The following is a 27,684-nucleotide window of genomic DNA, read 5'->3' on the forward strand; positions in this document are numbered from 1 at the left end:
CAGATCAGACCCGTGGTAATTAAGCTGTTTTATTTTATAACTGACTAAGTTTTGGGAGACTTGCTTGGTTAATCAGTATAACTTTAGAGTTGTGTAATGATTTGAAAAGTACTGAAAACTCCTTGCTTTTCACTGAGTCACGTTAAAATAGTGAAAACAGATTCAAGATTAGATCAGTGATCTTGTTTTAATGTGAGGTTTAATCTTTTAGCTTTTTCACAAAGGTTGTTCAAAAAAACACTTCTGAGAAGAGTACTTTTAAAACAAAAGTGATTTTTTTTTCCATTCTGTACTTTTTGCAAAGTAGAATAGTATTGGTTAGAACATGGATTCTCAATATTCAGTAGGCAAAGGTGAGGTAATGTGCTGGATGATGCATTGTTTAATGCTAAACTATGTTGTCTCTGACAGGAAGGACTCCATGAAAAATGACCGAAGAAGTTATTGTAATAGCAAAGTGGGATTACACAGCACAGCAGGATCAAGAACTTGACATCAAGAAAAATGAGCGATTGTGGCTGCTTGATGACTCTAAAACTTGGTGGAGAGTAAGAAACACATCAAACAAAACTGGATATGTTCCATCAAACTATGTAGAAAGGAAAAACAGCTTAAAAAAAGGGTCACTTGTAAAGAACATCAAAGATACATTGGGCAAGTATAAAATCTTAAATCAAGGATTCTTTAACCCAGTTTATCAGAATATTTTCCCACTCTCTTCTCCAAAGCATTGTGGCTGTGATCCTGTTCAGCTTCAGATTAAGCATTTCAAGTGTAGATGGAGTAACTGGAATATACATGCCTTTCCTTTACCAACAGAATGAATTTGGATATCTGTTGCAGGCTGCTCCTCTCAATAACCAAACAAAAATGATTTTTGGTTTAGTCTTTTATTCCTAACTTAACCTCCGTAACAGATATCATCTCAAAAAAAGAAAAAAAATAAGCTTGCATTTATTGTGTGATTTCAGTGTGTCCCAAAGCACTTTAAAGTCAATTCAATATTTTTGACGACACTATTGTAATGCAGGGAGTGCAACAGCCAATTTGCAAGCTGGTAAACTTCTGTACACAGTGGTGTATAATCATGACCACATCATTTGTTTTGACTGTTATTGAATGAAGGGTAAATACTGTCCAAAGGTTTTAGAAGAACAGCCCCCCCACCCCCCCCTTGACATCTTTAGGATCCGTCAGAGAGGACAGTTACTGCTTCAGATTAACACCTCATCCAGGAGCTCTTCTAATTGTGCAGCATTACCTCACTATTATATCACAGAGTTAGCCTAAATTAAGCATTCAAGTCTCTTGAAATGAGTCTTAAATTCCTGACCACCTAACTCAGATTACAATTGAGCCACAGTTGACATTTTTTAACACGAGGTATAATTGCTTAGCAAATATACATTACTGAAAAAATAACATTCAATGCATGTATTTAGCTCACCTACTGATGCAACTCTTTTCCATGCCTCTCTCTCATCTGGATGTCTACTCAGACTTATACCTGGTCTCCCACTTCCAGTTATGCACAATTCTGTAGACCCAGCAAAATTCTTCATACTAACATCTGAGAGCAGGTGCCAAGCTTGTGGTGGTCGTCTCCCAGTCTAGTCAAGCAACTGTCTGGCGTAGTCATACTCACAGAATCATACCTTAAAAACAGACGACAATATCACTATCCCTGCGTTCACTCTTTCCCCCTGGTAGTACAAACTCAGATGAAGTGGCTGCATGGAGGTATGCTGTTGAGAGGAAGTTGCCCTAGGAGTCATCAACATTAGCTCCGGACCTCGTGAAGTCTTGTGGCACCAGCTGACATCAGATCAACCATGAAAACTGCTGCATGCAGACCTTCAACTTGGTGAATCCTTTGTTTTGAACATCACTTGAAGGAAGCATTAAGAATGGCAGTTGTGGCACATGTACTCTGGGTGAGGAATTTCAGTGCATGTCACCAAGAATAGCTTAGTAGCACCACTACTAACCAAGTTGGCCTAGTCCTAAAAGACATAGCTGGTAGACTGGGCCTCTAGCAGATGGTGAGGGAACAACATACTTCCTGTCATTCTCACCAGTCTGTCTGCAACAGGTGTTTCTGTCTCTGACAGTATTTACAAGACTGCCCATTGTACAGTCCTTGTGGAGACAAAATCATATCTTTACATAGCTCTATTCAGTTGTGTTACTAGAGAAATTCAGTTAGTGGTGAGTTGAAATTCAGGGTCACCACACCTCTGGTTAGGGGCAAGGTTGAGAAAACAGCCTTCATAGCAACCCCGACCAGTGTAGGAATTGAACCTATGCTGTTGATGTCATTCTACATCACAAACCAGCCATCCAGTCAACTAAGCTCACTAATCCCATCACCGTACTAAATGGGATAGATTTAGAAAAGGTTCAGCAACTGAAAACTGAGGCATCCTAGGTCATCAGCATCAGAATTGTACACCAACATAGTCTGTAACCTAATGGCACAGCATATCCTGCACTCTACCATTAATACCAAGTATAGGATTAACTCTGGTTCAATGAAGGATGTAGGACAGTATTCTGGGAGCAGAACCAGACAGCCAAAGGTAATGACAGCCTAGTGAAACTACAAAATAGAACTACTTGTGTACCAAATAGCATTAGCAGTAACTGGTAAACGGATCTAAGGATTTGCATGACCAACAGCACAACTGCATTCCTGTCACGTATAGTTGTGAGTGGTGGTGATCAATTGAACAGTACATTAGAGGAAGAGGCTACACAAATATATCTATCCTCAGTAATAAAGGAGCCTTTCCCATCAATGCAAAAGATAAGGCTGGTACATTTGCAATAATCTTAAACCAAAAGTACATATCCACATTAAGCATTGTGGAGATTGCCATTGACCAGATCTGAACTGGACCAGGTTAATACTGTTGGCTACTTGAGCAGATCACAGATAGGAATCCTCCAACAGGAAGCTCACCTTCTATTTTCCCAAAGCCTGTCCATCATCTAACAAGGCACAAACCAGGAGTATGATAGAATATTCCCACTTGCCTCAATGACTGTCATCCACTAAAATTCACTTGCTTTGCCACGTGCACATCGTGGGCCGAAGGGCCTGTATTGTGCTGTACTGTTCTATGTGCTGTGATGCTTAGGAATGTGAATCTTTTACAAAGTGCAGTGCAGAAATTTGCAAAAGTTCCTTAAGCGGTACCTTCAACCTCATAACCTGAACCAACGCGATGGAAAAGGGCAACAGCAATATGGGAATACCACCACTTGCAAGTTTCTCTACAATCCTCTCCAACCCTGCCTTGGAAATATACTTCTGTTTCTTCAGTTCTTCAGATTTTGACACAAGATCAAAATCCTGAAACTCCCTCCCTTGCAGCACTGTGACTGAACTTACACCTTGTGGATTTTAACAGTTTAAGAAGACAGTTTATCACTGCCTTATCAAGGGATAGATGGAATAGCCAGCATATGAGCCACCACCTAATATCTGCAGTTCCCCCTAGCAAGGCCTATATTTCCTTGCTCCCCCACCAATGTCTGTTCTGTGAATCATAAAACTTAGAATAAAGGACCCCTGTGGCTCAATTTACCACTTGCTGACTGTAGGATGTGACTCTACAACCACCCTACTCTCACCTTGCACTTTATTTTGGTATATTTCTGGTTTCAATTCAACTGCTAGTTGTAAATTTCTTCTTGCAGCTTTTCACTAGTGCCAGTTTCCTGTCTCCACTCCACCTGGGATAATAGCTTTGAAATAAAGTGCTTTTTAAATATATTCCTTCTCTCCTGCTGTTGCTCACCTACCGAGGTGAGGCATTCTCTTCTGTTATGGTTGCCCCATATCTCAGTTCTCATCCACTCCAATGGTCTGTATTCCCTTTCTTCTGCATTCTCCCTACCAGGTGAATTTACCATTGACACGCACCCTTACCCCCCTTCTATTCATTCTCTTCTCCATTTCTTTATATGCTACACATACTATTATGTAATACTGAAAGTGTATTGCAGATGCAGTTTAAAGATCTGAACAATATTAGATCCTATTGATTGTGTACGGGAATGTCAATACGAATATAATTTTTAAAAAGTTTTTTGTGGAGATGAGAGTTTTTTTTGATTCATGCATTAAATTACTGCAATGACAACTAAAGAATTTTAAAACTTTAAACTTACCGTTTTAATTAGCAAGGACAGATCTTCCATGGAAAGCAGTCTGCAAAATTGTTTAACGTCTTTTTGTAAAGGCATGTAGTGTGAAATTTTCCCAGTTACAAATGGTATGTTGGCTTTTGTTGCAAGTGTAATACAGTACATGCGTAGGGAAATCTTGCTGCAATTGTATGGGGCTAAGTGAGACCACATTTGGTGTTTCATTTTTATGGTTGCATACACTTACCTTGGAAGTGATCCAGCAATAGACCAGTTCATGGGGTGATGTTGTCAATGATGAGAGGTTAAGTGAATTGTGTGAATAATTTATTAGAATAAGAGGTGATTTTATTGAATGTACAAGTTTCTGAAGTAACCTTGGTGGGGTGGATACTGCAAAGTTCCTGGCTGGGGAATTTTAGAACAAAGGGTTGCAAATAAAATGTTAGAACATTTTGAACTGGGATGAGCATTATGTATCTTTGGCATTGTCTCTCACCTCGGGATTGTCATGTTGTGTCATTGAGTATGGCTAAAACCAAGATTTTTTTGAAAATTTGTTTGTTGGATTTGGCCATTGTTCAATGAGTAAGCATTGATTGCCCATGCAGAATTTTCCTTGAGAAGGTGGTAGTGAACTGCCAGGAGTTTGAACTAACGATACTGGAAGAAAAATGATGTATTTCAAAGTCTCAATGGTGTGTGGCTCGGAGGGGTGCTAGCACACAGTGATTTTCGAATGTACCTGCTGTCCTTGTCTTTTTTAGGTGATCAAGATGTTTTCAATAAAGGGCATGGATGGGGTGAATAGAAAGCTGCTGTTTTGCTTAGCTGAAGGGTCAATAACAAGGAAACACGTTTTTAACATGAAAGACAGGCAATTTAGAAGAAAAACATTTTTACCCTGAAGGTGGTGGGAGTCTGGAATGCTCTACCTGGGAGGGTAATTGAGACTGGAAATATCACAACCTTAAGAAGAGTACTTGAATGAACACTTGAAGGCTATTAGCCTGCTGAGGAAAAATAAGACTGGTATAGGTAGTAGTGTGTTTTTTTTTGCAGTAGAGACTTGTTGGGCTGAAGTGCCTCTTCTGCATTGTCTAATTCTGTGTGCATGGAATTGGAAGTGGTTGTCGAAGGAGCCTTTGTGAATTTCTGCATTGCATCTCGTATTTACCATCTACGGATGGTACACTCTGCTGCTACTAAATGTCAGGGATGGAGGGAATGAATGTTTGTGGGATGTGCAGTCAGTCAAACTGAGTGCTTTATCCTGTATGGTGTCATGCTTCTTGAGTGTTTTTAGAGCTTCACTCATCCTGGTAAATGGATGTTTTCTATCTCCCTTCTGACTTGTGCTTTGTACTGGGTAGCATTCGGGAAGTCGGAAGGTGAGCCACTCACTGCAGAATTCTTAGCCTGTGACCTGCTTTCACAAGCATAATATTTACCTGGCTAGTTCAATTCAGTTTTTGGTCAACCTACAGAATGTTGATAGAGAGGGATTCTATTGTTGTAGCACCATTGAACCTCAAGGGGAGGTTGTTAGATTCTGTCTTGTTGGAGATGGCCGTTGCGGGATTCTTGTATGATGTGATTTTTAACTTGTTGTCTCTTGAATCAGGGCTTGTCTGTTTAGATTCCAAACATAATGCCGTTATTTAAGAAAATCGGAAATGACAATCCAGAAAGTTACATTTCTTTTTTAAAGATTATTAAAAATTAATTCACTGGATATGATAAATCTTGGCCTAGCCAATGATGTCCATTCATCCTTAAGTGCCCTTGAGAAGGAGGATGGTGTAAGCATGTGGGGTTGGTAGGGGGTGGTGTATAACATTCTGTATCTGTAATGACTGACATGAAGTTGGTTTGCAGTGAAATGCGTTTAAATGATCTTTAATTCATCAGGTTTGGCTATCTTGATCCCAAATTCTGTTACATGATTAATGTGATGTAACTGTACTGTTGCAAAAGGAAATGGACATAAACTGAGAACAACATGATCTAAGTGAGACTAACCTAATCAAGTTAACAGAGAGAGTTGTTAAATTTGTCATGAACATGCCACTTTGGCTAGTTGCTCCAAAAGTACTAAATACGTGATGACAAATGGGGCAGAGGAGCAAGGTGATATGGGAGAGGGAGGGGTGCGAGGTGGGGGTGGGGGTAGTGGGAGCTGTGTAGGAGGGAGCAGGAGCCACAGCTGGAGTACTGTGTGTATTCCTGGTCCCTTGCACTTTGGAAGGATGTGATTGCAGTGGAGGGCATGCAAAGGAGATTCACCAGGATCCCTGGGATGGAGCACTGTGAAGAGACACTGCATAGGCTCAGGTTGTTTTTTTTGGAGCAGAGATTGCTGAAGGGGAGCCTGATAGGGGTGCATAAGATTGAGGGTCCCAGGCAGAGTGAATAGAAAGCAGCTGTTCGCTTTAGTCAAAGGGATGATAACAAAGGAGCATAATTCTAAAGTGAAAGGCAGGAGATTTGAAGAAAGGTTTTTTTCACCCAGAGGGTATTGGGGGTCTGGAATGCATTGCCAGGGAAGGTAGCTGAGGTGAGGAAATGCTCACACTTTAAAAAGTACTTAGATCAGCACTTGAAGCGTCGTAACATTCAAAGCTATGGCCTGAGTATAAGAAAGTGGGACCAGTGTAGGTAGTAGTGTATTTTTGGCGGTGCTGATTCAATGGGCCAAAAGGCCTCTTCTGTACTGTGATTCTATGACCGTTGCAAAAAATACATTCACATATCCATTTAGAAATTAAATTAGTGTCTGTCTCTGATCTTTACACATCATTCTACTGACTTTTGATGGACTCACCTTCTTTGTAATGGAATATCTTCCTGGCCATTCAATGAACTATTAGTTGCTGTAGATATTTAATTCATTTTTCTGCTGATACAGGAACTAGAAAGCAATCTTGAGGTTTTTATCAGAGATAACAAGAACTGCAGGTGCTGGAGTCAGAGATAACACAGTATGGAGCTGGAGGAACACAGCAGGCCAGGCAGTGTCAGAGGAGCAGGAAGGTTGATGTTTGGGGTCAGGTCCCTTCTTATCTGGACTGCATTCAAACATTTGTTGCATACATGCTCTAATCAGTTAAACACTTAGTAAGAGCACATTATTAAATTATATTTAAGATGTAATTACAGGTAAACAATTTTATTGTTTGGGTATGGTGCAGGAAAATGGTTTAATTGAGAATTAACTCTTTAAAAGTGAAGTTCCCCAATAGTACAATAGATAATAAAAAACTTCTTGAATGCTGAACCAATCTTTGTAAGAATTAAGTACAGTCAACACTTGCACTCTGTGGCTTTATGAAATTGAGAACGGGCACAAAATATTGCTCTGGTCTTTGCAAGGAAAAGATTAGTGAATTGATATTTTAAATTATTCAACAAAGTGTGCACTAGGTGTACATTGGGAGCCTGTCTAAACTTCGGGTCTGCTCCAGAAGTGATATATCTAGGGCTAGCCCTGCTCCAGAAGTCATATTTGTGGGTGATGGTGAATAGCTATTTTGTGATTAGATATTACCCTCCTATCTGGTCGCCACCATACGGTGGGATAGTTGACACAAAGTAAGTTTTGCTGAGTCACCCATTTTCATAATGGCCGCTTTAAGAATGTATTTGGAAATAAATCGCTAAGGTTGAATTTATTCTGTTTGCAGACATTTGCACCCCAGTACCAGTTGCAACCTGTGATAGACTAAATTCTCATTTGCAACATTTACAAATATATTTCTTCTTAAACTTATTTACAAAAAATAACTTTCGCTGATCAAGATTACCTTTGTTTTTTTGTGATTTGATTTTGAATCAAGCAATATAGTTTAAAAATCGTCACCTTTCTCCTTGCATGATATATTGTGACCTTTTGTGTATTACATGCACCTCACTATAATAATTCATAATAAAGACATTTTATCAAATGATCACTAATTTTTGAAATTGTTCAGCTTAATAATTCTATAATAAGGTCTTTGTTCAGATCAGTTTGCTGGAGTTGACCAAGTTGATTAGATTTAAGAAAGAGTATCATTAATTATCCCATTAAAGGGGTGGAATTTACAACAGTCCTTAATGATGAAGTTTGCATGTGTGATTTTCTTAAGTTTTTAATTGTGTTGATTAATATAACCTTTCAAACTCCTCTCCCAAAATATGATCTAATCTCTTTGGGTGGTAATTAGGGTTTTCTTAAATTAAAATCTCAGATTGATATTTGTGTTTTGAAATGAATCTAGGATAACTGTATTTGTTGCACATTGTGACTTTATCACATAAAATGGGACCCAGGGATGTTCTTTCCATTGCAATTAGTGGACAGTTGGAGGATGGAACCCCGTCTTCCTCGGATATGTAGAGGCGTACCATTCATTTGCTGTGAAATAAAACAAGGATAATTTACTAATTAAGACTTGTAAAGATATCTATGAACAGGAAGATTTTAAAATTGATGTTAAAATGGATGCTGATTTCTTGTAATCTACATAGATGTGTACTAAAATCGTTCCCCCTATCAGAAAATCAAAATATAACCACAGGGTTGTGAGCCTAATGTTATACTGTGTTACAGTGTTGTTTATTATACACTGGTTGCTTCATTGTATGTCTCACTCAGAATGAAATATGAACCATTGATTTTCTTTGTGGGATTGTACAGAACTGCTATCATTGCATGAACAAGCATGAACATTGCATGAAAATCAAGAGTTAATCCCTCCGGACCTGAAACATTAACTCTGATATTTTTCTTCACAGATACAGTCAGACCTGCTGAGCTTTTCCAGCAACTTCTGTTTCTCTTCCTAATTTACAACATCTGCAGTTCTTTTAGTTGCTAACATTGCATGTTTTTTTTTTGCATCACCAGAGCAAGAAGGTTTTCTGCTACTGATTTTTTTTTTCTTAAACTGATTAGAGTGTTTCTACATAGATGGTTGCACACTGGTGTGGTGGGTAATTTTTTACATGCTTCTTCCCATTAACAGCATGTGGGTATTGTGAAGGTTATTAGTACCATCTGTGAATGTGGGTACAAAAGAAATGCATAGATTCAATAATATAATCAGAGACATGATGTAGCAGCCAACTGGAAAAATTCAAGGCACCAAATTGATTTAAAGATTGGGATCGACAACTATAAATCTCAGAAATAGCACAATGAGTTAGAGTGCTGATCAATTAAATTTTAATGTCTGAGTTTGAATCCTGGACTAGATTATTGGACTGAAATTGCTGCTTCACTGTGCTGAAGGATTATTCATAAAATGTGGTTGGTAGTTTTACTTTGATTTTCAGCAGCTTCAACCTTCCGTACTTTGACAATTTAATATCAATCCATATTATTTTTGCTAAAAGATTGGCCATTATGAGTTTTGGAATAGGCACCTGTACAGTTGAATGCTCGTGTATGAGAATTGGGGAGGTTGTAGGGTTTTAAAGATGTGTTATGCCTGACCAAGGCTTCTGCAACAAAGTGAAAACATCAACTAATCTTTTGGAGCACAAAATGTATATCTTTTGTGTAAATGTACTTTTGAAGTAATTTATGTTTGCGTATGTTATAGTTTTTATTTTTGTTAGTCCCTTTCCTGTTGCATATTTTATTATTAGCATTAATATGGATTAGTATTTCTGTATTTGAAGTACAGTGAAAATATAAGGTAGTGTAAATGCCTTGAGTAGTTATGCAAAACACGAAATTATATCACTTCGTAAAAAGACGTACAAGAGCAGGAACGCAATATTAAGGCTGAGGGCCATGATTATAACTTGAACAATGTCATTACACTTTGAAATTGTCAGCTGACATATTAGTGTTTTTCATGTTTTTGGTGGCCTATGTAGTAAATTCTGTAGATCTGAATGATAGAAACTGATGTTGGAATTTGGTTAGGCACTTGAAAGGGAAGAGACAAACATTGTTCATTTTTTGTGTACAGAAGAAATTTAGCTCATTGTTTTAATTTTGATTTTTGACCTTTCTCCCAACTCCATCAAATAATTGAGTTTGTGCCAGTTTCCTTTTAGAATGTAGTCAAAGATATTTATAGCTGTTTCCGATGATTGTATCAGAAGCAACAACGGCAGTATTTACATGCTGATATATTACAAACCAACAGCCACAATCACAAAAGCACTGGTTTGCAGTGAATTAATGTGCAGTGTTAACTGGCACAATTAAGTGCACTGCTTTGAAAAATTTTGGATGTTGAAGTGGCATTTTTTATGAAGTTCTTAACCGTCACAATTAACTTAAACTGTAGTAACTGTTTCTACTATAGCAATGCAAATTCTTTCTCTGATATTTCTAGGTAGTCTGATGAATATTTCATATATCTTTCATTCCATTTTATGGTTGTTAACACCAGGATATTTTCAAATAGGGTTCTAAAATGTTGAATGCTTCTGAGACTGGTAACTAACAACTTGGAATATGATGCATAGTGTGTTCAGCCAAACTCATAAGGCCTCTTTCCCATTCAATTTAAGTGTAGCATCTGGGAGAGGTGGTTGGTGGGTTTTTTTTTGGGGGGGGGGGGGTGAGGGGTGTTTCATGGTCCTGTTGCCATTCAGAACAAAAGTATTGGGAGAAACTAGGAAAGTTTTGATTTGGGGTCTAAAAGATGGGCAGGCCACTAATACATGGTCCCCCATCCTAATAGCTGAAGAATCTACGACCAATCATATTCTGAGGTGATGGAGACAGAAATGTCATTTGCCAGTCTATAGTAGAGATTTTGAGTAGTTATTGGTTTTGGCTGTACCGCAGGAGTGAGAGATGGTGATGGTTTTGCTGGTGGTTAGGAAGATAAAGTTATAGTTTAAATTATGGAACATTACAGAAAAAAATTTGTTACCTCAGCATCTCTTCTCTCAAAAGAAGAATTTTGTTTTAACCTCCTGTATTTTACTGCTGTCCTTTTTGTTTTTAAGTAAATACTTTACAAATTATTTGTTATAAAAAGCAGTAACTTGCTCCATTGTTTGGGTCAAGAATGGAAATCATATCTTCAGTATTTGATCTTGGGATATTTCATTGTTCTATATTTTATACATATTATTTGTACAATCTGAAGTAAATTGGCTGGGTGATTAAACTGGTCCTCTAACAACGTAAATCTATCCGAGTCAGTACAGAGGATATTTGGACTAATTCTTGCAAGAACATTTATTGCATTGTAGTTGTGCAGAATTCCACTCAACAGAGGATTACAAAAGAAAGTTAATTTTTATTACTGGGCAGGATGAAACTTAGTTTGCCAGATGCTTTGCAGGAAGGAAATAACCTTTTGAGGAATACTTGAAAATAACTCTTTAAAACAATTAATATTCCAGTAAAGCATTGTTTAATATTCAGTTCCTGAAAATAAATGCATTCTTAAGCATTTGGATTAGATTACCTTAGATTCCCTACAGTGTGGAAACAGGCCCTTCGGCCCAACAAGCCCACACCGCCACTTGAAACATCCCACCCTGACCCATCCCCCTATAACCCACACACCCCTAAACACTACGGGCGATTTAGCATGGCTGATCCACCTAGCCTGCACATCTTTGGACTGTGGGAGGAAACCGGAGCACCCGGAAGAAACCCACACAGACACAGGGAGATTGTGCACACTCCACACAGACAGTCACCTGAGGCTGGAATTGAACCTGGGTCCCTGGCGCTGTGAGGCTGCAGTGCTAACCACTGAGCCACCGTGCTGCCCTTTAATATGCATTTTTTAAGTGTTGAAGGAATGGATGTTTGTGGATGTGGCACAGACTGTTTGATAGGCACAACGTCCACAGACATCCATTCTCTCCACCACTGACACTCAGTAGCTGTAGTGTGTACCATCCACAAGAAGCATTGTGGAAATTCGCCAAGGCTTCTTTACGGCACCTCCCAATCCTACACCCACATCTATTTCCATCTAGAAGGATAAGGGCAGCAGGTACATAGGGGCGCCATCACCTGTAGGTTTCACTGCAAGCCACTCACCATCACATTTAATTACCATTTCTTCGGTGTCACTAAGTGAAAATCCTAGAATTCCCTCCCTAGCAACATGCAGGTATGCTACAGTGCATGGACTGCAGTGGCTCGCGTAGGCAGCTCGCCATCACCTTCTCGAGGGCAACTAGGGCTGGGCCATTCAGTGATACCCACATCCCATGAATGAGTAAAGAAAATTTGTGGAATTATTACATGCTAATGAAGAACTAAAATTGTATTTTGATTAATCAACTGCAAACCAAAGATGAACCCCAAGCAGAAATTAAAACTAAGTAAGACTGTGGAAGGATGTGAGAAGCATATTGTTATTTGTATTGACTGGACCTTTGAACATTATAGTCCTCTGAACAGTAATATTAATTTTCAGTATTTGGATGTGTGTGAAGTGTCTGAGAACTCATTGCCAACTTTTCACTTCTTTCCTGTTAAACATGATTTGACTTTGTGTAAAATACTCAATTTTGCATTGCTCTTTTAATTGAATATTGTTTGCCACATTGTTGCATGTCAGAGATTTTTTTATCCCCTTCTATTTTTACATAGGTCTGGGTAAAACAAAAAGGAAAACCTGTGCAAGAGATGCTTCCCCTACACCAAGCACGGATGCAGAATTCTCATCAAACGGTGGAAGTTCTGACCGTATATACGACTTAAATATTCCAGCATATGTTAAATTTGCATACGTGGCAGAGAGAGATGATGAGCTGTCTCTAGTGAAGGGGTCACGTGTTACTGTTATGGAAAAATGTAGTGATGGTTGGTGGAGAGGTGGCTACAATGGACAAGTTGGTTGGTTTCCATCTAATTATGTGGTGGAAGAGGTTGACGAAGCAACTGCTGATTCGCCTAGCTTCTTCGCTTCCAGACTTGGAGCAGCAGTGAGTAATGGGCAAACTACAAAAGTCCTCCATATTGTGCAGACTCTTTATCCATTCAGCTCCGTCACAGAGGAAGAACTAAATTTTGAAAAGGGAGAAATTATGGATGTCATTGAGAAACCAGAGAATGATCCAGAATGGTGGAAATGTCAAAATTCGAAAGGACAAATTGGCCTTGTTCCGAAAAACTATGTAGTTATCTTAAATGACGGACCTGCTGTGAGTAGTTCACATGCACCTCAATTAAGCTATACTGGGCCATCTTCAACAGGAAAGTTTGCTGGAAAAGGGTGGTACTATGGTAGTGTAACAAGACACCAAGCTGAAATGGTTCTCAACGAAAGAGGAATTGATGGTGACTTCCTCGTCAGAGATAGTGAATCATCGGTAAGTAAAATGTCACACCTAGTCAGCAAAATAATATTTTTGGCATAGCTTTTACCATTGCAAAGGAATAACTTAATAGTATATTGAAACTGAAGTGGTTAATGGGAGATGCCAAGAAGTGAAGGCATTTATTGATAATGAATGGATACTAAAATCGCTTGTGCTAATCGCTACTGTAAAGAAAAAATCAAAAAAGGTCACGGTGTCAAATGTAGTATTTTACCAAATGCTCTGCTTTGTCTTTTTGGTGATAGTTTAGCTAAAAAAATTCACTTCATAATTCGTGCTATTTTAGCAGATTTGCATTATCTAGTGTTCAAATCATCTTTCATATAAACTCCTCTTTAGTATTTGTTGATTGGTAATGTTTCAGCCATCGTTTTCAAATATACAATGTGATAGTTGCCTTTGATATTTTTCCAATTTGAAATTGATGTTCCAAGTTTTACTACTGACCTATTATAACTTCTCAAACAATGAAAGCTATGTAATATGTGTTCTCTGTGTACACACAGTAAGTGTTACTAACTCAGATTTCTGCAATGACCGAAGACTAACTGCAAATACAGAAATATCTTTTATAATTGGCCATTAAATATATTAATATCAAAGACATGGGGTATTCATATCAAACTTCCTTGAAATGTATTTGTGGTTTGCTGTACATCTGTATTATAAACCCAGTTTTCTCATTTTCTGTATTGTCTTGACTTCGATGTTGTGGCCATTTCGGAGACATGGATAGAGCAGGGACAGGAATGGTTGTTGCAGGTTCCGGGATTTAGATGTTTCAGTCAGAACGGAGAAGGTGGTAAAAGAGGGGGAGGCGTGGCATTGTTGGTCAAGGACAGTATTACAGTTGCAGAAAGGATGTTTGGGGACTCGTCAACTGGGGTAGTATGGGCTGAGGTTAGAAACAGGAAAGGAGAGGTCACCCTGTTGGGAGTTTTCTTTAGGCCTCCGAATAGTTCCAGATATGTAGAGGAAAGGATAGCAAAGATGGTTCTCAATAGGAGTGAGAGAGACAGGGTAGTTGGCATGGGGGACTTCACCTTTCCAAATATTGACTGGGAGTAGTATAGTTCGAGTGCTATTGATGGGTCAGTTTTTGTCCAGTGTGTGCAGGAGGGCTTCCTGACACAGTATGTAGTCAGGCTAACAAGGGGCGAAGCCACATTAGATTTGGTACTGGGTAATGATTCCGGCCAGGTGTTAGATTTGGAAGTAGGTGAGAACTTTGGTGATAGTGATCACAATTCTGTTATGCTTACTTTAGTGATGGAAAGGGATAGGTGTATACCACTGAACAAGAGTTATAGCTAGGGGAAAGGCAATTGCGATGAGATTAGGAAAGACTTAGGGAGCATAGGATGGGGAAGGAAACTGCGGGGGATGGGCACATTAGAACGTGGAGCTTATTCAAGGAAAAGCTCCTGTGTGTCCTAGATAAGTATGTACCTGTCAGGCAGGGAGGCAGCTGTAGAGTGCGGGACCGTGGTTTACGAAGGAGGTGGAATCTCTGGTCAAGAGGAAGAAGAAGGCTTATGTTAGGATGAGATGTGAAGGCTCAGTTAGGGCACTTGAGGGTTACAAGGTAGCCAGGAAAAACCTAAAGAGAGAGCTCAGAAGAGCCAGGAGGAGACTTGAGAAGATGTTGGCAGATAGCCTTAGGGTTTACCCTGATCCTTTCTATAGGTATTTAAGGAATAAAAGAATGACGAGATTAAGATTAGGCCCAATCAAGGATAGCAGTGGGAAGTTGTGTGTGGAGTCAGATGAGATAGGGGAAGCACTAAGTGAATATTTTTCGACAGTATTCACTCTAGAAAACGACAATGTTGTCGAGGAAAATACTGAGATACAGGCTACTAGACTAGGTGGGATTGAGGTTCACAAGGAAGAGGTATTAGAAATCCTACAGAGTGTGAAAATAGATAAGTCCCCTGAGCCGGAGAGGATTTATCCTCGGATCATCTGGGAAGCCAGGGAGGAGATTGCTGAGCCTTTGGCATTGATCTTTAACTCGTCATTGTCTACAGGAATAGTGCCAGAAGACTGGAGTTTAGCAAATGTGGTTCCCCTGTTGAAGAAGGGGAGTATAGACAACCATGGTAATTATAGACCAGTGAGCCTTACTTCAGTTGTTGATAAAGTGTTGGAAAAGGTTATAAGGGATAGGATTTATAATCATCTAGAAAAGAATAATTTGATTAGGGATAGTCAGCACGGTTTTGTGAAGGGTAGGTCGTGCCTCACAAACCTTACTGAGTTCTTTTGAGAAGGTAACCAAACAGGTAGATGAGAGTAAACCGGTTGATGTGGTGTATATGGATTTCAGCAAGGCATTCGCTAAGGTTCCCCACAGTAGGCTATGGTACAAAATGCGGAGGAATGGGATTGTGGGAGATATAGCAGTTTGGATCAGAAAATGGCTTGCTGAAAGAAGACAGAGGATGGTGGTTAATGGGAAATGTTTGTCCTGGAGTCCAGATACTAGTGGCGTACCGCAAGGGTCGGTGTTGGGTCCACTGCTGTTTGTCATCTTTATAAACGACCTGGATGAGGGCGTAGAAAGATGGGTTAGTAAATTTGCAGACAACACTAAGTTCGGTGGAGTTGTGGATAGTGAAGAAGGATGTTGTAGGTTACAGAGAGACATAGGTCAGCTGCAGAGCTGGGCTGAGAGGTGGCAAATGGAGTTTAATGCGGACAAGTGTGAGGTGATGCACTTTGTAGGAGTAACCAGAATGCAAAGTACTGGGCTAATGGTAAGATTCTTGGTAGTATAGATGAGCAGAGAGATCTCGGTGTCCATGTACACAGATCCTTGAAAGTTGCCACCCAGGTTGACTGGGTTGTTAAGAAGCCATACAGTGTTTTAGCTTTTATTAACAGAGGGATCGAGTTCCGGAACCAAGAGGTTATGCTGCAGCTGTACAAAACTCTGGTGCGGGCACACTTGAAGTATTGTGTACAGTTCTGGTGACCGCATTATAAGGAGGATGTGGAAGCTTTGGAAAGGGTGCAGAGGAGATTTACTAGGATGTTGCCTGGTATGGAGGGAAGGTCTTACGAGGAAAGGCTGAGAGACTTGAGGCTGTTTTTGTTAGACAGAAGAGGGTTTGCAGGTGACTTAATTGAGACATGTGAGATAATTGGAGGGTTAGATAGGGTGATAGGGAGACCCTTTTTCTCAGGATGGTGACGGCGAGCACGAGGGGGCATAGCTTTAAATTGAGGGGTGAAAGATATAGGACAGATGTCAGAGGTAGTTTCTTTACTCAGAGAGTAGTAAGGGAATAGAACGCTTTGCCTGCAACAGTAGTAGATTCGCCAACTTTAAGTACATTTCAGTCGTCATTGGACAAGCATATGGACGTACATGGAATAGTGTAGGTTAGATGGGCTTGAGATCGGTATGACAGGTCGGCACAACATCGAGGGCCAAAAGGCCTGTACTGTGCTGTAATGTTCTATGTTCTATGTTCATCCCATCAGACTTGCACAATTATTTTCATGATCGTCATGATTTGATTGTTTGGGCTGCACACAATTGAGCTGTATGCCAAAGGTGCATTCCCAGTGTTAATACGGATTCCTTTCCGTTTCTTTATTTTCAACTTAAAACTTTGGATGATTTTAAAAGTGAATATTCAGCCAGTATCTGCCAACAGGTGGCACTATGTGACAGTGATTGTATGCAAATTCCGTTATTATTTACTTCCTTTGGCTAAAATGTTTGCATGTGTTTTTTAAATATGCATTTTGTCATATTACTAACTAAAAATGTTTTTCTCCAGAACTCCTTCCACAAAAAAAGGAGGATTTTGAATTTTGCCTTAAAGAATGCCTTCCAGGGAGTAAAACATTTGCAGCTTCAAGAGAAATCACATTGGTTTGCGTTTGTCAGCAACTTCCTTTCTTCACATTTCTTCTGAAGCAAATACTTATTGTACCTTCTCTTCCATTTTCAAACATCCTCTTTCTGTTGTTGGCAAGAAAGCTTAGCACTTAAGCCTTTTGCCAGTTTCTTGACGTAATAAAGCAACACGGAAGGAGACCACTGTCCTGTCAGAAGCTGTTTGAAGGAATTTTTAATTGGTATCATGTCTCTACACCTCATCTTAACCACAATAAATATTCTCCTTCAACAAAGTTGCAATTTTGCAGAAATAAATGAGATTTACTAATCCAGATTCACTCAAGGCTGGAATCTATGAGTCACAACAATTCACCCCTCTCCTCCCTGCACCCACTGTGGATGAGTTGCGGCCCATTATTGCTGCTGCTCCTTAGCTTTGTTCTTCATTATGCTGAGGCTTTTCAGGCTATCTTTTTGATTAGATTAGATTCCCTACAGTGTGGAAACAGCCCCTTCGGCCTAACCAGTCCACACTGCCCCTTGAAGCATCCCACCCAGACCCATCCCCCTATAACCCACACACTCCTGAACTATGGGCAATTTAGCATGCTGATCCACCTAGCCTGAACATCTTTGGACTGTGGGAGGAAACTGGAGCATCCGGAGGAAACCCACGCAGACACGGGGAGAATGTGCAAACCCTGCACAGACAGTTTCCCGAGGTTTAAGGCCTTGTTGTTTAAGGATGCACTATAGATAGCAGTACACACTTACATGCGCCTGTGCTTCTGAGATTACATGTGTTATTTGTGCTGATAGACCTAATTAATTCTGACTTGGAAACAGCTGCTTTAAAATAATTTATTTGCCATTTCAGTAACTATATAGACTTGCGCTACCTGAAACTGAACTCAGTTAACTGTTTTGCAGATTCTGCTTTGTGAATTCGACAGATCTGTTTGTTGTCTCTTTGCTTCATTCTTTCTTTTATTTATAATAATCTTTTGTTGGATTTTAGGGAAGATATAATAGAATGAGAGCATAAACTTAATTGTTGTAAAATCCCAAGATTTGACTAAGAATCAGCATGCACAATATATCCTTAATCAGATCTAACAAATGCAGATGATAAAATGTGAGGCTGGATGAACACAGCAGGCCAAGCAGCATCTCAGGAGCACAAAAGCTGACGTTTCGGGCCTAGACCCTTCATCCTTGGATGAAGGGTCTAGGCCCGAAACGTCAGCTTTTGTGCTCCTGAGATGCTGCTTGGCCTGCTGTGTTCATCCAGCCTCACATTTTATTATCTTGGAATCTCCAGCATCTGCAGTTCCCATTATCTCTAACAAATGCAGATGTTTCCTTTTCAAATTAATGGAAAGTTTCGTTACCTGATTGCAGATTTGCTTTCATCAGTAATGACAATAAAACTTCATTCTATACCAATTTATCATCTGGAAGAAGAAACAGAAAATGTTTTTAAAATTGCTAGAGGCTAGGAAGTGTTGTGCTGGGAACATCACAGTAAATTACTTTGTCAGTGTTCTCAAGTCAATTAACATTACATTGCAGGTACGGCAAGAATTAAGTACACTGTTTTGTTGACCTTCATTCCAAGAGGATTTGAGAATGTGGGTGAAGGTATCTTATTGGCAATTATATAGAACCTTGCTGAGACCATATGCAGTTTTGGTCTGCTTTCCTATGGAAAGGTATACTACATAGAGTGCGACGAAAACCCACTGTATTAATTTCAGGGTTGAGGGAAGATAAAATGGACTGTGTCTTTTTTTTGATGGAGTTTGGAGAATGTGATCTCATTCAAACATGCGAAATTCTTGCCAGATTGACAGGATAGATGCAGGAAGCATCTTTCTCCTGGCTGGCAGGACCGAGAACTAGTGGACAAAATTTCCCATAAATGGCCATTTCAGACTTGAATAAGAGGAATTTCTTCATTTAGAGGGTGACTATTTGGAATTCTTTGCTCCATAAGACTTTGGAAGTTCAGTGGTTGACTGTTCAATATGTTCACATCTGAAATGGATAGATTTCTGTAAAAAAAATGGATATATGGAGAGTGCCGAAAAATGGTGTTGAGGTAGAAAAATCAACTGTGATCTCATTGAATGGTGGAGCAGGCTTGAAGTGCTGAATGGTTGTCTCTGCCTATTTGTTGAATTTTACCACGCTGCTAAACAGTTTAATTCTCATGAAACTATAATAGAATTAATAAAGACTTTTTTTGTCTCTCCCTTAACTGTAGTTTATATTTGTTGCCAATGATTTCCATTTAAGCATAAGATTTAGTGATTGAAGTAGGCCTCCTCTCTGTTCAATAGGATTGTGGCTTACCTTCCACCTTAAGCCCACTTTTCTTTATCTCTTGATTGTCTGAATTACTACTACAATTTCTACAAATATCTTGAAAGAATGATATAGGATTAAGGCTTACTGTCATTCTTAATGATGAAAGTTTGAATATGGACAAAAATATCTTTCTAATGATTTGATCAAGGAAACTTTTAACTTTCAGAGGTATTACTTAGGATTTATTAACAATGCCAAACCTTTGACAAGGAGAAATTTATCCTATCAAGTTGTTGTCAGTGTTGGGATTCTCTTTCACAGATAGCAACGAAGGCTAATTGACTATACTCCTGGTTGAATTAGTCAGACTTTTGATTGTCAAGAGATTAAAGTTATGGTGGACAGACAAGAAAGTGCCTTTAAATTTACAACCAGATAAAACAACATCACATTGAATGCTGGAGCAGGATTGAAAGGCTGAATAGCTTACTCCTCCTGCTCCCAATACTTATTGCTACCTTCTAGGTTTCACAAAAGTAATTTCGTGCTGTCTTCCTGTACCGTCTTCGAGAACCTATTAATCTCTCCATCTACCTTGAATATGTATAATTACTGAACATTCATAATTTGTTGGAATAGTGAATTGTTCAAGTGATTTTTGAAAAAAAATCTGTCTCTGTCCTAAATGGCCACCCTTTTATTCTGAGGCTGTGGCTCCCAGTTCTTAACCCCAGTTAGGATAAGTATTTTCAAGCATTTATTTTAAAAATCCCTTTAAGACTCTGATGACATTCATTAAGATCACTCCACAATCCTCTAAACTCTAAAGAATATAGGGCTACTCTTATCAATCCCTTCTCTTAGAATGATTTTCTTCATTGCAAAAATCGGTCTGGTGAAACTTCAGTGTGCCCCTGTTGAAACAAGTACACTTTACCTGGAGAACAAAATTGTGAACAATACTTAAGATTTTGTCTTGCGAAGGACGCCAAAAAATTCTAGTAAAACTGCTTTTTCTTAGTCTTTATTCAAAGAGATTGAAGTATTAAGTGTAATTTTGCAATTTCTTATTATGTTCCTATGATCTATGTATAAGGCTGCCCAAATCCTCATGAACACTGGCTTTTCCCATTTTCTTGCAACTTGGCAAAACAGAAAACAGAAAAGCAGAATATTTTCTTTCAAACTAATAACTTCACATCTGTGCATTATCTTCCATCTTCACATTCTTTCTTGCTCAGTTAGTCTTCCTTTGCGGTCACCTGGTATCCTCCTCAGACTTATTTACCCATGTCACTTTGTGTTGTCGGCTCACTTGGAAAAATTGCACTGTCTTGTCATCTACTTTTTCAACTGCTAACCTTCCTTCAATTCAAGCTAGTATTGCGAATTGCATGAATCTGAGTTTGCACGATAAACACTTTACGTGGCATTTTAACATTTTCTAAAAAATCCAAATACATTGCTGCATCTACTGGCTGTCTGTTATCTGAACTCCTGGTAACAGCCTCAGGAAAGATTTCCACAGTAGGTTTCCTGTTTCTTAAATACGTATTGACTCTGCTTAATCACACAATAGTTTTCTAAATGCCAATTAATGATAAATTGTACTATGTTCTGTACTACTGATAACAGGTTTGCTGGCCTATTATTCTTGTTTTTTCTGTTCCTTATTTCTTGAATAGCAGTGTTATGTTTTCTACCTTGAAATTCACTGTAATTGTTTGAGAATCTAACAATATTCAAAAGATCAGAACCAATGTGTCCAGTAACTTTAGACAATATAGACATCAGGACCCAGAGAAAGTGTCAACTTCGAGTTCAATTTCTCCTGTACCAAAAATTCCTCATTCTGACGAGATTCTTTCTTCTTTATTATTTTCAAATTGTCTGTTGCGTTTTCTATTGTGAAGACAAATGCAAAGTTATGATTTTTCCTGGCTGCTTGTAAGGGACCCATGCTTAATTTTTGTTAGCTCTGTCTTTCACATACATAGAAACCTTTACAAAGTGCTTTTATTTATCTTGCAAATTTACTGTCGTATTTATCTATTTGTTGGTCGTCCATTGCAGAATTCTAAAACTCCCGCCATCCTTAGATTTCCCTTTTGACAACATTATACCTGTTTAACTTTTCTTGATAGCCTTGACCTGACCACCTTTCCAGTTGAGTTGTTCTGCAGGGATTGCTTTTTTTTCATAAATTGAATTTTTTTGGATAAATAATGGCAAAACTGTAACTGCCATGTAAAAATATCACCTGCAGCTTTTAACTTTGGATTACTTGAGTGTGGAAATTGTTTAGGAATGCTTCTTCTGAACACTATCCATTGCCTTTGTGAATTAAAAGATCACCTTTTCTGTGACTCAGTCAAACTACATGGACTGTATTACTAGAACTAAATTCAAACATTTGTCACCAGAATTAGATTTTTCATCAAATAACTTCACTTTAATCAGAAGCCATCTATGAGCTTATGGAACAGGTCATTTCTTATCTCCATTTAGAGTTAGATTAATTCGCCCTTGCATTGTGCTGTCTTTATTTATCTAATTAAGACTTGTGAAAGAACAAAATTAGAAATGAATTGTATAATCTACAAGGTAGTCAAGTGAAATCGCCATAGTCCCAGAGGATCATAGGGCTGCTGTCTGTCATTAGAGTGAGATGACTGTTGGTGGTTTAACCTGTCACCATGCCTCAGACAAGGGGCAAGGTTGAGGAGGGATCTTCATGGTGACCGATCTTCATGGAGACCTTACGTGTAGAGCAATTGAACCTACACTGTTGGTGCCTCTCTACATCATACACCAGTTATACAGACAACTGAACAAACTCACCCCCTAAGTAGTTGGGCCAAGAACAAAGGCTCATGAAGCAGCATGTTTTGTTACGGAAGGAAAACTCATGGGTTTCCCTCTGAGCTGGATTTTATTTGATGCATTTCTCTGAAAATATCTCTATTTGCAGTAGATAGAGATTCATTTTTTAATTTTCATTTTTTTAAACCACTTGCATAGTTGTTTTATGACTATTCAAAGTAACTGGTGGTTCAGAATTTGAATATTGCTGAAATAAGACATTTTGTTGAGGCTTTACTGTCTTGTACTCAAAAGGCATTTGCAAAGATACAAATGTAAATGGAAACAATGTTGTACAGTATATGGGAAGAGAAGACTCATTGATTTGCAAGTGAATTATGACAGGTAGAGAAATTGCCATGGAAATGCACCAGTCAGTAGATTTTTTTTATTCATTCAATGGCCTGGGCCACCAGCAATGCCCTTGTGAATGCATTGGCGAGCTGCCTTCTTGAATCACTTCAGCCCACTTGCTGTAGGTAGACCCACAATGCTGTTAAGAAAGGGAGTTCTGGAGTCTTGATCCAGTAACATTGAAGGAATGGAAATATATTTCCAAGTCTGGATGATAAGAGGTTTGGAAGGGAGCTGTCACGTGGCAGTGTTCCTCTGTGTTGTCTCCACTTGTCCATCTAGATAGCAGAAGTCGTGAGTTTGAAAGATGCTGTCTAAGCAGCATTAGTGAATTTCTGCAGTGTGTTTTGTATATGTTGCACACTGCTATTGAACGTCAGTGATAGAGGGAGTAGATATGGTACAAGAAGTGGCCTGCTACGTCCAGGAGGGAGTTGGGCTTCTTGAGAATTGGAGCTGCACTCATCCTGGCAAGTGGGGAGTGTACCATCTGTGGTGACTGATGATGAATTTAAACAAAGCTTGGAAGTTATTTTATACATTGAAAATATGCAAGGGGTAGGAGGTTAGGTGTTATTCCATGGCAGAGATGTTCCTCATGGAAAATGAACAAAGATGTTTGCAAGAGCTGAGCCTCAAGAGAATCCTATGGCAACTGCATCTATTTGGGCATATATGGTGTTGTTAAAATAAATTCAACTGCTCAAGTTGCTGAATTTATGCTTTCAATGAATACTGCTTTTCTCAACGATAGCAGATCTAGGTGACCATGATATTGTGTTGCTGTGCAAATGTCTGTGGTTTCCCCAAGATTTATATTGGTGAATAGTTAGAAAGGTCAAATGAACACATGGACACACAGATGGGATGTAAAGGGACATTACTTTTGTATATCTGGGGCAACCTGCACCTAATCTGCTGTTTACACAACTATCCATTTAAACTGGGTTACGTTCAATGAATATGAATTTGGAGCCATCACATAGGAATTATGCAGTTTCTTGGAATAGTCACACTAGTTAAGGATGACTATTCCCATCCCTTTGTCCAGTTCACAGATGTGTGAGACTGAGTTGATCTGAGACCTCAAAATGGCTGGGCATTCGTACTGGACAGGTCACTTGGAATCCTGCAGTATACATGCACTTCATGAGCTAGTGCACTTTCAAGTTTTCAGTGTCTTCATTGCATGCTAGTGTGTGGTGTGATAGGCAGTGTTAAAGGAGTTCAGACTCTGAAAATACCTCTTCCCATTTGATATGGTATGAAGGCTAATTGACTGTGATTGATCAAGGTATTATCCTGAGGAATGAATCAGAGAAATGTGGTCACTTACGTTAAGTTAAAACATTTGTAATGTGACTAAATCTTCTCCCTTCAAAGAAAAGTACCTTGGTGTGTCGATTTACGTGGCTTCCATGGGTGCAAGTGCACCACAATACTGGTCCAAGTAACATTTTAAAATGGTGGTGAACCTAATTATTAGTATACTCAGGATTATTCAGCAAATGTGGTTTTGAGATTGGACAACATTTAATGTTGGACATTGTTTTGACTCTAGCAATCACGGGCTCATTAGGTGTGACACAATTGACAATATGCAAAGCAAAACTTTGGTCAGGGATATTGGGCCCAAGGATGCCACTTTTGATTCTGAAAAGTGCCTGATCTGCCTCAGCTTACACTGGAAGGGAAGTTGTCTCAAAAACATGAAGAACAAGTGAAGTGAGCTCTTGCACTCATACTGTACAGCAGCAGTATGAGTCATGTTCGCCTCTAGCAGGATGCTGCTGTCAAACCAGAGTAATGTCTTGCGAATCACATAAATGGTGTATGGATGTCTGAGTACATAAGATGCACGTCGTAAAGACTGATGGATTGTATTAAACATCGTGATCCTTCAGCTGTTCAAAACAGGCAAATTATTGAGCATACCTAATGAGCCCATGATTGTAAGAGACTAAATAGTGTCCAAAATTAAAATGCTGTCCAATCTCAAAACCACATTTGCTGAATAATCCTGAGTACACTAATAATTATGTTCACCACCAATTTAAAATGTCACTTGGACTAGCACTATAGTGCACTTGCACCCATGGAAGCCACATAAATCGATACACCAAGGTACTTTTCTTTGCGCGGAGAATATTAAATCACATTACAAATGTTTAACTTACCTGACCAAAATTCTCCAGGACAGTACCTTGATCAATTTTGTCAATTTGCCTGATTTAAATTTAAATGAAGCTTGACAGTGAATTATCAGCCATCAACTACTGGTGCATTCATCTTGGCAAAGCCTCCATCGATTAGATTCCATGCACCAAACAATCAGCACATTGTTCTCACACAGTATGAAGAATTATTTGCTTTGGTGTTCTGAGACAATCCTGACTAGTGAAAAGTGAAAAGCTTTGGCAAAATACCTTAGTTTTAATTTCTAAAGTACAGTGTACAATATTTGCTTGACTTGTAGAATTTTAGCTTTCATGCCATACCTCTGACAGTTACAACCGGGCTTGATACCCTTCTGAAATGTATACAGTTATAAACTTGCAAAAATTAACGATGTACTGGACCAAATAAAAGATTTTATTAAGTGCTATTGCTCTTGAAAGGTGTAAAGATTAGCGCACTTTATACTGATGTCAAGGGTTTATATTAATAAAAATATAACTATTGACCTTGTATGCAGTGGAGGGTAAGTAGCGATTAATTTCTATTGAGTAAATAACTGCAATGGAGTATGAATTTATTGTGTTTTAATAGTGTAACTTGGATTGATAATTTGAGCTTTTTACTGAAATAAATACTTTAAATTTGTTCCTATTATCAATATAATTATGGTCAATTATTTTTCTTTCAGCCTAGTGACCTCTCAATATCACTGAAAGCATCAGGGAAGAACAAACATTTCAAGGTTCAGCTAGTAGATGGAGTGTACTGTATTGGGCAACGTCGATTTAACACCATGGATGAATTGGTAGAACACTACAAAAAGGCACCTATCTTCACAAGTGAACATGGAGAGAAGTTGTATTTAATCAAACCCTTGCAGTGATGCAGGCTATCGACCTGGAAATGACCAGGTTTGATGAGGAGAAAAGCCTTAGATCTGAACAGTTACACAGAGCAGCAATGTTAAGAGAAACTGATAATTTCTTAATTCTCTACAGATTTGTTGCTCTATTGTGTGTCTTTAATTATTTTCCCCCTTTATATATTTTGTCTTGTTATTTTTGTTCATTTGCCTATATGTCTTCACTTTTGCATTTACATTGCCTTCTAAAGGTTAAGTTTTTCTTGGTGATCACTTTAGCACTCGCTTGGAGTAGGACTTCCCTGATGTATATTTAATTAGGAAATATGGATGATTGGGGAATTTTGTCCTTGAAAATGCAGTGCTAATTATTCCAGTTAAAATGCTCACTAATTATTTTCCTTTTGACAAAGACATTGGGCACAGTTTAAATGCACTGAAGCTACAGCTAATTAAGAGAAAAGTAGATATAACATATGTGGCAGTAAAACTTTTGCTTACCAAGTAGTTGAGGAAGTTTCCTAGAATCTAGAAGTACTCTAAACTGTATTCTGATATATAAACTTTTTAAAAAAATTTTCTGCAAAGAGTACACTAACAGAACCGCTAACACTTAATTTACTAGACTACCATGGTAAGATTGTAGAAATAACAGTATAGCAAATTTTGATCTGTAATTTGCAACTATTGGAGAATACACACTTTTTGGATCAATGGAAATCAGGTGTCCGTAATGTGAGGTTGAATGTTTGACTATGTTACCTGTGCAGACAGCTCTGACACTCTCATGCTTGTTTCTTGCGCCCTTATGCTTGTTTCAAGTAAACAATAAATATTTAATTCTCACCATAATATGTAGCAGGTCATTGACACTAATAATTGAGATTAATAAAACTGATAATTTTGGGGTTACTGGCAGTAGATGTGTAATTTGTGAATTTTTGTACACTCTATATTTCCACAACATGAACTTATTGAGCAATCTTTCATGTACTGAAAATGCTGGTTAGTTAGATAAAAGTGTTATCATTAAATGGGTTAATTCAGTTTTTATGATGACAAAACATGTTTCAATGATGCAGTTGTGTAGTTGCACACAAGTATGCATTTTTGTATTGATTGACCTTACTTTCTTTGTCTAAGTTGCTTATTTTCTTTGTCTAATGGTCAACCTATTGTGAAGTATGTTAGACAAACAGCAATTCATAATTTCCAGTTAAGGTTGTGTGGTTTTATGGTTTGTTTCTTTTAAAAATTGTAATAATGACATGATACGTTGATTTCAAGCATCACAAGTCAACTGAAGAGGTTGGACCCTTTTGGATGAAGATAGTAGGAAGTAATATGTCTTTAAATTAATTTTATTCTATTTTATTTCAGCAAAACTGATTTATGTCATATCATGCAGTCGTGCATTTAATAATGAACTGGGTTCTACCAACAAATTTCAATGTGAATCTGAATGATTTCGTACCCCTTCTATTTTATGTCTGTACTTTCCCAGAGAGAATTTTTGGGGGAAGAATACTATCCATATTCCCAAAGCTCATGTGTACATCTCTTTTGTATTTATATTTTTACAGATTTGTCTAGCCTGTCACATGAAATTGATTCAATAAATGGTCTGTCTAAAAAAAAAATGTATTATAGCATAGACACATGGAAATACTGGATAAAAGAATGAAATCTGAAATGAGCTGATGGCCACATTTAAGTAGTTATGGATGTGATATCTTGAACAGTGAAATGTAAAATGGTACTCTATTTCATTTCAGTTCACCTCAGCAGAGGATTGGATACTACTACGACAATAGTA

The 27,684-nt window shown here is 38.5% G+C and overlaps 1 protein-coding gene across 3 annotated transcripts in view; it reads left to right on the forward strand.

Moving 5' to 3' along the window:
- nck2b (NCK adaptor protein 2b) overlaps window positions 1–26,780 on the forward strand; it is a 71,017-nt gene extending 44,237 nt beyond the window's left edge. For all 3 annotated transcript variants that reach the window (XM_048532705.2, XM_059646609.1, XM_059646610.1), the window contains 3 exons: window positions 412–654; window positions 12,719–13,440; window positions 25,695–26,780. In XM_048532705.2, coding sequence (XP_048388662.1) covers window positions 429–654; window positions 12,719–13,440; window positions 25,695–25,889 — 1,143 coding nt within the window. In that variant the 5' untranslated portion in view covers window positions 412–428 and the 3' untranslated portion in view covers window positions 25,890–26,780. The remainder of the gene's footprint in view (window positions 1–411; window positions 655–12,718; window positions 13,441–25,694) is intronic.
- The last annotated feature ends 904 nt before the right edge of the window (window positions 26,781–27,684 follow it).

This window comes from Stegostoma tigrinum, chromosome 6 (assembly GCF_030684315.1).
Source record: "Stegostoma tigrinum isolate sSteTig4 chromosome 6, sSteTig4.hap1, whole genome shotgun sequence".
NCBI classification, from domain to species: Eukaryota; Metazoa; Chordata; class Chondrichthyes; order Orectolobiformes; family Stegostomatidae; genus Stegostoma; species Stegostoma tigrinum.